Here is a 13,519-nt window from a genome sequence, read left to right as displayed (position 1 = left end):
AAATATATTTTTAAAAAAATTCTTTAAAATTAAAATATATTTGAGAGAGTTTTTTTTTATTTTAAAAATAATGTGAACCATACGTCACTTTTTCGGTACATATAGCTTCTACTCTGTGTATATATATATATTTATATAATAATAATAATCATAATATAAAACTCATTAGTTAATACACTTTTATCATTCGATGATACTTAAGATATATATATTATATATAATATCATACGATGATATATGAAATATAATATAAAGTAAAATAATGAATTAATGCATCATTTAATACTTTATTGAATAGTTTAAGAATGGAGGCCTTGAGATATTGACACGCAACCAAAAATCCAGCACCAGTCACACCGAATACTCTGGTCTTCTTCAAATCTTGTGCCGACCGTGGAGAGTTTCCATTGGCTAAGGGCCCGCAAGCCAAGTTTTCGATATTTCAAAGAGAAAATGACATCCGTGGAAAGCAACCAGTCACCAAAGTACTGAGCATATCACTATGGGACACCTAAATGGACACCTGTCCACAAATGGCCCACAAGAAACAGAGGGGTTGTTCCGTGTGAAGAGAAAGTTTGCCATAAGTGAGATGGGAAGGCTTTTTTGAAGTTTCCTTTTGGTTGACACATAATTGTTTATGTTTCTTTCATACTCTTTTTCTTTCTTGAGAAATCAAGAATCAGCCCTTTTCGCCTTTTAGGCATTAGGGCCACCGAATGCATTGTTTTGAAATGGTAAACAGCTTGCCTTCTTCTGTATGAATGAGCACTTCTTTTTTACTTATTATTTATTCATGTAGAGCTACTTTTTTTTAAATGGTCTTTTGTAGGCGTACATGCAAGGCTCTAGGCCTGCCAATTATGTTTTTCTTGAATCGTTAGGTGTCCCTAATGCTTTTTGTTAATAGTTTTTGACTGATGAAAAAGGTTTCTGTGTGACATGTGGAGATCAAAGGTCGGACTTTTAATACTTGGAAGTTGAGGGAGACGAAAGAAGCCATTTTAAATCAAGAGGTAAAGTGGGATTTGGGCTATTCACTTTGTAAAGGTTCAAGATTGAGCTTTTTGCATAACTTGTAAGTTATGTGTTCAAGATTTCTCATGCTTTGTGTGCGTGTTGGTGTATGTGATGAGTTATGGTTGGAACTTGGGATTGCTGGTGAGTTTGTCTTATAATTATATAAAATAGAGTTCAAGAATATTTTCTATTGGTGTCTTTGAGTTTTCTTTTGTGTGGATTTTGAGTCCTATTTGATGAAGTTTAGATAACATTTCCTGAATTGTTAATAATCTATCATAATTGCAGTTCTCTAAGGTCATGGGATCTCTTCCATTGGAGTTGTAATAAACTCTTTTTTGTTATGTTTTGGTCTCGATGGATGTGTATGTGAGATTCTCAAACCTGAGGTAAATGTTGTATTTGATGGATGGAATAGATCACTGATTGCTACATCATTTAAGCCAGAAAGTTTGATTTGGAGTTCATAAATTCTGATGATGTTACTGGGATGAAACCACAGCAAAAGTTTGTTATCAGAACCATCTATGACCATGTTACTTTTAGAACCTCTTATTTTTTAAAATACTCAAAATCGAGTTACGAGAATGTTGAGTTCAAATTAGTCAAGTATTAAGAATGGTTAAGAAAATCTTTTGCATAACATGGGCAAACTGTGAAGTTGTTCGATATTAGATGATTGTATCAACCAGCAACTCAAGGAAGATCATCAAACTTTTGGCTTGCAGGCATTGTAGATGCTCAATGAAATCAAGCGACTCCGTGCATCAAGGAAGCTCCAGTTTAGGACTCTAGTTTTGAGCAAATATTGCTTAATCTCACAGTAAAGAATTAAAGTGTTTTTTTGTGGAATCGAGAAACTCAGTTTATGGGAATCGTCAATCAAGTCAGATTTAGTTGAGGATCTTTTTCCTTTTTATTTTTCTAATGAAGAGAATGGTGAGGCTGTGGAATTAGAAGAATCAGAAAGACTATTTTCATTTCGCATTCTTGGGGATTCTTGACAAATGAAGATAAACAAGCAGGTCTCTCCCTTAGATTTTCCACCCCTTTGGGGCTTGTCATCGATTCGTGGAAGAATGTCTGAAATGGAAGACTCAGTCATTGCACTTCCACATTTCTTGAATATTCCTTCTCAGATGTTCGGTGACGGCCAAATTTTTGGCCCTGAGCTTCAAGATTCAGATTCAACTGTCCATCTGTTCGGAGTTTTTGATGGACACGGTGGTCCCCAGGTAGACAACCAATACCTTTTTATCTGATTGTTTTTATTAGACAGTAAAATATTATTTAGGATTCAGATTTGATGTTATTTAGGCTGTAAGTATTCTTTGATAAAAATAGTCTTGAGATATGATTTATGACTAGATTTATCTGATTGTAGTTTAGCCATCAGGTGACATTGTATTCGAATTTGTTTAAAGAGCAGATGTTTTGTTTCTTTGCGCTGATAGGTTGCTAATTATTGTCGAGAGCATCTACACCTAGCTTTAGCAGAAGAACTAAGTATTGCTTCCGAAGCAAATTCTCAGATTGCAAATGGTGTGCATAATTGGAAAGAAGAGTGGACTAAGGTTTTTGTCAATTGTTTGCGAAAACTAGATGATGAAGTTGGAGGATTCCCCATAGGTGCTAATAGGGGCATGGCTTCTAACCCTGTACTTCCACCAATTGCTCCTGACTCAGTTGGTTCTACCGCCGTTATTGCTGTTGTTTGTTCGACTCATATTATTGTTGCTAATTGTGGTGATTCAAGAGCAGTTCTTTGTCGGGGGAAAGCATCAATGCCATTATCTATAGACCATAAAGTAAGGCTCGTGTTCTTCGAAATCAAATATTATCCACTCGTTTTCTGTGTGTTTAGCTTCAACTTTTTTCCCAGCCAAATAGAGAGGACGAGTGCGCCAGGATAGAAGCTGCAGGAGGCAGGGTCATTAATTGGGAAGGATATCGAGTTTCAGGGGTCCTCGCCATGTCAAGATCCATTGGTAAGCGAATCACGATATGTTTTCTGAATGAATGATTTTGCATTCTAATTTCCAGAAAGATATATGTATCTCGGCATTGTGTTGAGGGGAGACAGGCAGATTTAAGGGGACGATTTTGTGCCTTCGGGGGGACAAAACTAGCATTAACTACACACACACACACTATTTCATGGATAACTAGAACTAAATCAAGTAATGAAATTATTTGGTTTCGAACCAAGTAATTCCTCGAAATTGATAAAATGGTTCAACCTTAGGATCTTGAGACTGGAATATTTCATGTTACCTGCAAGGGCACTACCCCTGATAGATCTAAGGGTTATTATTCATCAATACAACCCACATGTATTGATAAATGTCAACCGTTAGATGTATGTCAAGGCAGTGCCTTTACATTACAGGTAGCATTTAACTAGCCCTTGAAACTCCTATGTTGGATCTTGATATGCTTGTGAAGTTTTACAAATCTTTTGGCAAGAGTCTCAAGACAACTAATTTAGCATTATCACTTCTTTTGTGGGCAGGTGATAGATACTTGAGGCCCTATGTTATTGCTGATCCGGAATTGATGTTCATTCCTCGAGCAAAAGAAGACGAGTGTCTTATCCTAGCTAGTGATGGTCTATGGGACGTTATGACAAATCAAGAGGCTTGTGATTTGGCACGAAGACGAATCCTACTATGGCACAGTAAGAACGGCGCCACCCTTTCGAAAGAAAGAGGTGAAGGCGTTGATCTAGCTGCCCAAGATGCAGCAGATTATCTCTCACAGTTTGCTCTCCATAGAGGAAGCAAAGATAATATCTCCGTTATTGTGGTGGACTTGAAAGCTCAAAGGAAGGTTAGAAACAAGACTTGACCCGACGAAGCTCGGTACTCCGTTTTTTCGAATGAACTGTACTGTGAAGTCTTCTTGTTATGAGTCTTGCAATGTGGTATTTTGTTCTTGGATTAATTCCCATCATGTTAAGATCTCAAATCCTAAAATGGGACCAAGAGTTGTAATCACATGGATTGAAGATTAACCATTGCTAAACAAGGATCTAGTTGACTCTTTGAAAATGCAGATCATTTGTTCTTGAATTAATGAGTATTGTCTATATTTGGGATGGTTAGGTAATTGACGCTAAATATTTTTTTTTAAAATAAACTTTATAAATTTTTTATTTATAGTCAGAAAATTAAACCCCGAAGACGAAGTAATTTTCAAGTCTAAAAGGGGGAAAAGGGATAATATTTATAAAAATAAAATATCGTTTTATTTATTTATTTCTTTTTTATAATGTTCTCCCTTTTCTACCTTCTAAAGACATGGAAGCACGAAATTTGGATCAGTTTTCCAAAATATCAAATCGAAATATCATTTTGGTTCAAAGTTGAGGTAAAACGAAATTCACAACAAATTAAAGTAAACAAACTGATTATAAATATATCTATTTTTTACTATAAAAGTATATAGTATGAATGATGGACAAAGTTTTTTCATTGTGAATTTATAACTTTGCTTTCAAATTGTGTATGGATCAAAAAATTTGTATGGGCAATTGTGGAAAAATGAGGTAAAAAACAAGGGCAAAAAAAGGATTAAAATTTTAGTCAAACTTTAATGAGAGATTTATTGCATTATGAGTAATGAAGATATATTTAATTTTTTATTTATATATATTCAATTATAATCTCAAAATTAATTATTAATAGATTGTGTATAATATATAATATAAAATTTCACAAAAAATATTTGGGCACAATATTTTTATATTATCAAATATTTTACTTGTTCATAACACAAATTTTTTATAAGTGTAAATATTGTTAAAAGATATTAGTTATATTTTTATTGTGATAGTGAAAAATATGATTAATAATTTCAATAATAGTAAAGAGTTTATATCAAAATATTTTATTAATTGAGTGCACTTATATTACAATAGTATAGAGAGTTAAGTTTACAAATTCAATATGATGTTTTGAAATCAAATTAAAATATCGTGTTTGATGGTTTAAAAAATTGCATAGTATTTTTATTTTCTTTCTACTATAGCGTGCTTTTATTATTATATTAAATATGAAACTTATTGTTAATCATATATATATGGTGATATTTTCTATCCATATAGTTTATTTATTGATTGCACTTATATTATAATAGTATAGATGGTAATTTTACAAATTTTATTATAAAAAAATATTAAAACTTTACAAATTCAATATGATGTTTTGAAAATAAATTAAAATATTGTAAATTTTTTTAAAAAAGTTTTAAATAATTAATTAGTTATTTTTTATTTTAATAGTGCGAAATGAGGCTAATAATTTTAATAACAAATAAACTATATCAAAATAGTTTATTCATTGATTGTTCTTATATATGCTACAATAATATATAGGGTTAACTTTATAAATGCAATATAATGTTTATAAAATCAAAAGCATAATCACAAGATTTTTTTTGAAACATAATTTACCTCATACTAATAAATGATCATTATTACTAATGAAACACACATTAATTGTGTCAAATTGTCACAAAATTTGTTATACATAAAATTCATATGTTAATATATGATTTTTTTTTCATTTCATCCATATATTTTCAATATTTCAATATAAAATTTTGTAATAATATTCGATCAAGTAATAGATTATTGTAACCGAAAAATTATATAAAAAAGTTTTGCAAAATAAATAAATATTTATAGTAAAAATTATATAACATTTTGAAAACTTCTGATAAAATATTTTAAATAAATAGAAAAAAATTCAAAAATCCAAATTTGTTTCAAATAGTATATTAATAAAAAAAGTTTTGCAAAATTATTGACTCAGGAGTTTATATATATCTAAATATTAATTATTACAATTATATTGGATGTTTTGATTTCTCATTCGTTTTGGCCATTTAATATTGAGTAAATATTTTATAGTATCTTTTTTAACCTCTTTATATTTTTATCTATATATATCTTTTTGTATTCAATGTGCTAAATGTTTTTCTAAGGTATCTGATTTTTTGGCTTATGATATATTCATGTTTCTAAGTTATATATAAACTCCTGAGTCAATAGTTTTTTTTAATTAAATAGTGAAGTAAATAAATATTAGAAATACGTAACATGTTTTACAATATATATAAAATATAAGTTACCATATATTTTATTATTAGTATCATTTTTAGTTCAATCAAATATATAACTAATTGGTTATAAAAAATATAAGTGTTATCACGTGCATAGCACGTGTATTTTACTAGTATGTATAAAAAACTGATAATAATACGTGGGGATAGTTCGAGACAACCGGTGCAGATTATTGTTGGTTTTTGGGAAAGCAAACTAATCAACCTATCTCACTAGTACACGGGGAGTTGCTAACCATTCGAGAAGGGGTTAATCTCTTGTATGAGAAGGCTTTCCGAGATGTTCAAGTTGCCACGGATTCACTACTGACAGTGCAAGAAGTCACAGTCAATCAGGAGAGCCTAGGCTATGAGGAGATGTGTTAAATGGATATCAGGAATAGATTGTTGCAACCTGTGGTTTCAGATTTTATCCATATCTCTAGATCGGCTAATAGAATTATAGTGACCCGCGCCGTGATCACGTACTAATCAGAACTTAAGCATGCAATTAATCAATAAAATAATCTTAATCAGAGTAACTGCGGAATTAAAGTAAGTCAAAATACCAGGTAAGAAAAACCTAGTGGTCAACCCCGCTATCCAGCCTTGGTCACCACCTAACCTCCCTGTATCCGGGAGAACTATCTGCAACTGCCCCATGGAATAGGGCATCCAGCCAACAGAAAATAACCGAAAGTGAGCCTAACATGCTCAGTACGAGAGTATGAGTATACGGTGTTATATGTGCATGTATGCAAGTGAACTGGGTACCAAGACTCTCAGGTCAAGAAACAAGCTCAAAGACCGAGCCCAGGGTATATAGCACGCTGCGCCATCGCATCAGAAGATGGCTCATATACCCAGTGGATAATGGTGACCTGATACTAGTACATGTGTCCAACCATCATGGTGACCTGACACAAGACTTACGTATCCAACCATCCACAAACTCGTAGGGTGAGCGCCCTACTACAGGATATCTCTAAGGTAAAAGCTCAATATGCTCATGTATGCATCATACAGTCATGACATGCTGTATATAAAGGCATATAAAACATGCAATCACATAATCCATGCAAACACATAATACATGCATACTTAATCTGGATATCTCGAATAATACTTCCGTATCTTACTAAGGCAGATCCTAGAAGCTCCCATCTAGGTCCAAGCCTACCATGCAACACTACAACATAAATACCCATGCATTACCTAGCATGCCAAACATCACCTACTAGGCTCTAAAAGCCTTAATTAAACTATAACCTACTCCCTATTTACTATAGGGAACCAAAGCCATACCTTCGTCCGTCGTCAGCCCGCTGATGTTGCATGCCCCAGAGCCCGGCATAGCCTAGCTACGACCCCTGGACGCCTCGCCAGAGCTCCGCCACCTGGCTGCTACTGCGGACACTTTCCGCTAAAAAATATACTAATTCCTACTCCAACTCTTAAAATAAGAGTACCCAAAAGCTCGTAAAAAGAACTAACATGGGCCAAGGAGAGGATTTAGCACTTCAAAATGAGGAATTCGGACCTCTATTTATAGGCGAAGTTCGGACGGTCCGAACTGGGTTCGGACGGTCCGAACTGCCACTTGTCCGAGCCTTTAAGACATCTATCTCTTCTGAGTTCGGACGGTCCGAACTCGGGTTCGGAGGGCCCGAATTGGTCCGTGTGCTCCGAACTGTTTTGGTCCTTCCGAAGTCATTTTTGGACCCCCGGGACCTATCCCACCATTTTCGGACGTTCCGGATCTGATTTTCCACTTATTTTCACCAAATAAGGACTCCTTAAACATGTTTTGACACTTTTAAAATTATATGTCATTTTCTAACATGTTTAAAGTCACTTAATCTTGTAAAATGGAACCGGGCTACTACATTCTCCCCCTACTTAAGATATTTCGTCCTCGAACAAATCTTAAGTACTGAATGCAGTAAAACACTGAATAAACATCTTTTATTCAAACTGATTCAGTTTTCAAGTTACAATCTGAAAATACCACAATTTAAAATAGCTTTGGATAATCTGTACGCAAACGACTCTCAAGTTTCCAAGTGGCCTCCTCAGTGCCTCGGCGCTGCCACTGAACTAGAACAAGAGGAATGGTTTTGTTGCATAACACTTTATCCTTATGACCTATGATACCCAAAGGTCTCTCCACGTAGGTCAAATCTGAGTCCAATTGTACTTCAGATGGCTGTAAGATATGAGACTTATCTGCCATATACCGTCGCAACAGTGAAACATGAAACACGTCGTGGATTTTTGACAAATACGGCAGTAACGCCAACCTGTAATCCAGATCTACAACACTTTCCAGAATCTCAAATGGACCAATGTATCTAGGAGATAGCTTAACCTTGAAACCGCATCTCAAAATCCTTCGAAATGGCGAGACTTTTAAGAATACTTTCTCACCCACCTCAAACTGCAAAGGTCTGCGCTTAACATTTGCATAGCTAGCCTATCGATCCTGCACAACCTTAATTCTCTTCTTGATCTGTCCAACAATATCAATAGCCTGCTGGACTAACTCTGGTCCCTCAACCTGTCGCTCCCCCACTTCTTCCCAGAATAGTGGAGTACGGCATCGTCGCCCGTACAACGCCTCAAACGGAGCCATACCAATACTGCGATGGTAACTGTTGTTGTACGCGAACTCAATCAATGGCAACTGATCTTGCCATGCTAGACCAAAATCCATAGAACATGCTCGTAACATGTCTTCAAGAGTACGGATCGTGCGCTCTGACTGCCCGTCAGTCTCTGGGTGATATGATGTACTCAAGCTAAGAGTAGTACCCATAGCGCGCTGCATACTCCCCCAAAACCTGAAAGTAAACCTGAGGTCTCGATCACTTACAATGCTCACAGGCACTCCGTGCAATCGAATAATCTCCTGGATGTACAACCGTGCCATCATGTCAAAACTAAAGTTCCGATTATAAGAAATGAAATATGTTGACTTGGTGAGTCGGTCCACCACAATCCAAATAGCATCACAATTCCTCGAGCTCACCGGTAAATGGGTCACGAAGTCCATCATGATCAACTCCCATTTCCACTCAGGAATGGATAAACTGTGAAGCAATCCTCCAGGTCGCTGGTGCTCTACCTTGACCTGCTGACACACCAAACATCTAGAAACATATAGATACACACTCCTTTTCATTCCTTTCCACTAGAAAGAACCTCGTACGCAAATATTTGTACACCAAAAGAATTATCATACTTTATGACTAACACTTTTCATAATGCCTGTGACAACGTCGTTGTACACAATTCTTGATTTCCTGAACCTCTCGGGTTCTCTTCTTGGAAATATCAATACAAATATTCTTATTGACTCAAAATTCGATCAGTACAATATCTAGTACTAATATAATGACATCTATCTCATATATTGAGATAACATCTGAAAATGAAAATACTGATTATCCTGCCACGGATAACAATTCCTTGCTGAATTCAGACTTATGTTATTAGATGAACAAAACTGTTTCATCATTCTTTGGCAAATCCTTAAACCAAAACAATCTAGCTAACCCCTGATTCAATCTCATTGAATCAGACTTATAAATGACCTAACGCATCCAATAGACATCTCGGAAAATTGGTGATAACAATCCCGCTGAATCTGATAACCTTAGATCTCAGCTGCTATCATTTTTCTATGTCTAAAGACTTGATGCTATCATGTTAGTATTCATTAAAATTCAAACGCTTGCTAGATCAATTTCTGACACTGAAGTCACTGAATTACTGCAAATCATTCCTGAGAACTGAGTATCTGAGTACTATACTCATCTTATCAGTCTACCAAAAAGTAAAAAATTTCAATCGTTCTTTATGCAAAAGAATATTTAGCTCCCCCGTCACGGGGTTATAACATCTGTATCTATCTCAGACAAATAGTTGTAAATAGTCATTGTGCACCAAACTTGCACCAATTTAACTGACCATTTCAAAACATACATGAACACCTTAAGTGCTCAGCTTTCAATATCCAAGTGAATTCTCATACTGACGAATCCATGCTGTAACTTAGCAGACTCATGAAATCTGTCAATAGAATCGAGTATCTTTTCAAGGTTATCAAACTGACACCAAATTATATTTTAACGTAACTGTTGCAATGATCTCTAGACTGAGTAAATTTTCCGTCCCCTTCTGAAGTACAAAAGACTTTCAGAATATTAATGGAAATATACTCTCCCATGTCTATCATTGATCACAGTTCACGTCTCCCAGTATAAGTCATCACAGTGCCCTGATAAAATTCTTCTTTTCTTGACAATCCATTAGTCGAATTCCAATTCTTACAGGAAAACTTACCTAAGTAAACTCATCACTTAGAATTTCATGTTCATCTCGTAATCAAGATCCTGATTACTAATATACCTCTGATAGAATCAGACAATACTGATAGAACCTCCTGGTTCTACCCCAGTATCACGTGTGAGAACTACCCGTCCAGAATATTCACTTGTCAAGGAATCTTTTCCAAGACTATTCTGTCCACGAAAACCAAAGTCTGTATCTCTGATGAAATCATACGATAACTCAAATCCCTTGGAACTAATCCAGTACCAAGTATAATTCTATAAGACTTAAATAAATCCTGAATATTCTCCTGATAGTTATACCTATTGCTATGACTGTACATACAACAAGACTGAGGTAAGTCTTCCTATAATGCCAAACTGGAACAAAAGAATCCTTCCAGAATACACCGGCATAAGGTCGTACTTACTATACCATCTCGAAACCCGACAGTCAAGAGCACCCTGGCATAACTCAACCTTGAGTGTCTGATATTATGAAATTTTCCTATCTGGACCAAAATCATTGGTCAAGGAAAATTCTCTGTAGAGGCACAACTCAAATCCCGAGTCTGCAAGCATCTGATAATTAAATCTTTTTGAATATCAATCCAACTAATCTCCTGGATTAAATCCCAAAATCACAAATCAAGATTAAAACTTTTCTACTTAGAACAATTACTTGTCAAGGAAAAATCCATTCCATGACTGTTCTGTCAACGAAACATCTTTATTTCAAACAGACGTTAACTAAACCTTGATACCACACCTGGTATCTGTCTTATCCAAAGTCATACCCTGTTGTGACTGTTGCCAAATTTTCAGACTGAGTAGCCTTCCCTATATAGGCCCTGGAGCACCAAGGCCTCCAAACAATCTCTGATGTATGAAAACTTCCAGAGGAATACCGACTAAGGGTGGCGCCTCCTCGCATCTAGTACTGGTCACAATCCACAACTCTTGGTATTACTTAATCTGTCATCCTGATGAAAATCCATCATCACTAGGTAACAACCTAAAAAGATCAAAACAGCTAATTGCTCTAAGGAAACCTACTTAGGAAAAACACTCATGCCCCCTGATGAATCACATCAACCCTGACAAACAATTTTCTTACTAAAATATTCTAGGTAAAATATCTAGAACTATTCAATATAACCAAGTTAATCTTCAATGATTACAATACTTGAACCACAAATCCAGGTTCTAATACAATCTTTATTACAATCTCATGTAATATATAACTTAATCAAAAGATTACATTGAAACATGTACAATACAACAATAACTGAGCACATCAAATACTGAAATCTTTAATATATCTGATTACAACTGAAATACTGTTTACAACAAAATACAGTATTTAAATTCATGCGGAAGTCTTTCATTCCGTCTACTGATCTTGAACATGAAGTTTCCCATCTGCTACTCATGTCAGTAGAACTTCTTCATCTCAAGATCTAAAAGATAAAATCTTGCTAATCTATCGGATCCTTCCAATATTGTTGGGTTCCTTATCTGGTAGATGAGACAAGATTTTCCCGTTAATCTCTCCAACTACTAGTGAAGAGTCTTCCGGGGTGGCTTCCTTGGTCGACTTAGAATGGATGACTACATGTCACACATTCCGTTCAACCTGGAGAAGTGCCTGGCGTTGAAAACTGGATCTTCTCTTCCAGCTCCATCCTGCTGGGATCCACATAATACAAACTTCTGCTGCCAACCTTGACAATGACGATCTTGGAAAAGCCTAGACATCATGCTATTCCAATTCCTGATACTGCTATCGTCATTGAAACCAAATTGTAATCCTACAAAGGATAACCCAAAATCAATACTATGTCCCAAAGAATCTTATTGCATGCTCTGATACCATAAATGTAGTGACCCGCGTCGTGATCACCTACTAATCAGAACTTAAGCATGCAATTAATCAATAAAATAATCTTAATCAGAGTAACTGCGGAATTAAAGTAAGTCAAAATACCAGGTAAGAAAAACCTAGTGGTCAACCCCGCTATCCAGCCTTGGTCACCACCTAACCTCCCTGTCTCCAGAAGAACTACCTGCAACTGCCCCATGGAATAGGGCATCCAGCCAACAGAAAATAACCGAAAGTGAGCCTAACATGCTCAGTACGAGAGTATGAGTATACGATGCTATGTTTGCATGTATGCAAGTGAACTGGGTACTAAGACTCTCAGGTCAAGAAACAAGCTCAAAGACCGGGTCCAGGGTATATAGCACGCTGCACCGTCGCATCAGGAGGTGGCTCATATACCCAGTGGATAATGGTGACCTGATACTAGTACATGTGTCCAACCATCACGGTGAGCTGACACAAGACTTACGTATCCAACTATCCACAAACTCGTAGGGTGAGCGCGCTACTACAGGATTCCTCTATGGTAAAAGCTCAATATGCTCATGTATGCATCATACAGTCATGACATGCTGTATATAAAGGCATATAAAACATGCAATCACATAATCCATTCAAACACATAATACATGCATACTCAATCTGGATATCTCGAATAATACTTTCGTACCTTACAAAGGCAGATCCTAGAAGCTCCCATCTAGGTCCAAGCCTACCATGCAACACTACAACATAAATACCCATGCATTACCTAGCATGTCAAACATCACCTACTAGGCTCTAAAAGCCTTAATTAAACTTAGTGCTGTCAAACGGGCCAACCCATGGCGAGGCGGGCCGGCCCACCAAAAACCCACCTCGGATCGATAATGGGTAGACCCACCATCATGTCGGGCTGAAAATCCTCAACCCAACCCAACCCAACCCAAGGTGGATTGCGGGTTAGGCGGGCCGGCCCCAGGTTGGCTCACGATAAATAAAAATAAATAAATAATATTATAATTAATTATAAATATAATTTCATAAATAAATATTAATAGAAACATATTAATAAAAAATTTAATTATTGATTTCATGTGTGTAAATTTTATATAAAGTAATTAATACAAAAAAAATTCACAACTTTTATTAAAAAAATATATATATATATCACAATAGAAATAAAAATAAATTATCAATTCTC

The 13,519-nt window shown here is 35.6% G+C and overlaps 1 protein-coding gene across 6 annotated transcripts; it reads left to right on the top strand.

The window, feature by feature from the left end:
- Window positions 1–448: 448 nt before the first annotated feature.
- Window positions 449–4,091, top strand: LOC140886408 (protein phosphatase 2C 7). 6 transcript variants are annotated; one of them, XM_073292981.1, is made up of 6 exons: window positions 449–737; window positions 958–1,016; window positions 1,749–2,255; window positions 2,475–2,828; window positions 2,903–3,008; window positions 3,533–4,091. In XM_073292981.1, exons 3-6 carry the CDS (start codon window positions 2,028–2,030, stop codon window positions 3,865–3,867), a joined length of 1,023 nt encoding a protein of 340 aa, XP_073149082.1. In that variant the 5' UTR covers window positions 449–737; window positions 958–1,016; window positions 1,749–2,027; the 3' UTR covers window positions 3,868–4,091. The 6 variants fall into 6 exon arrangements, with proteins under 6 accessions (XP_073149082.1, XP_073149080.1, XP_073149079.1 ...); XM_073292979.1 differs by having other exon boundaries at window positions 951–1,016; XM_073292978.1 differs by having other exon boundaries at window positions 670–737; window positions 930–1,016.
- The last annotated feature ends 9,428 nt before the right edge of the window (window positions 4,092–13,519 follow it).

Source organism: Henckelia pumila, chromosome 3, assembly GCF_033568475.1.
Source record: "Henckelia pumila isolate YLH828 chromosome 3, ASM3356847v2, whole genome shotgun sequence".
In the NCBI taxonomy this organism is placed as follows: Eukaryota; Viridiplantae; Streptophyta; class Magnoliopsida; order Lamiales; family Gesneriaceae; genus Henckelia; species Henckelia pumila.
The sequence above is the reverse complement of the archived record's forward strand: the minus strand, read 5'-3'. Positions and strand labels throughout refer to the sequence as shown.

Coding starts and splice junctions, on each gene's coding strand:
- LOC140886408 (XM_073292981.1), top strand. CDS start 2,028: ATGAAGATAAACAAGCAGGTCTCTCCCTTAGATTTTCCACCCCTTTGG. Junction 2,829..2,902: donor CATTATCTATAGACCATAAA/GTAAGGCTCGTG, acceptor CTTTTTTCCCAG/CCAAATAGAGAGGACGAGTG. Junction 3,009..3,532: donor CGCCATGTCAAGATCCATTG/GTAAGCGAATCA, acceptor TTTTGTGGGCAG/GTGATAGATACTTGAGGCCC.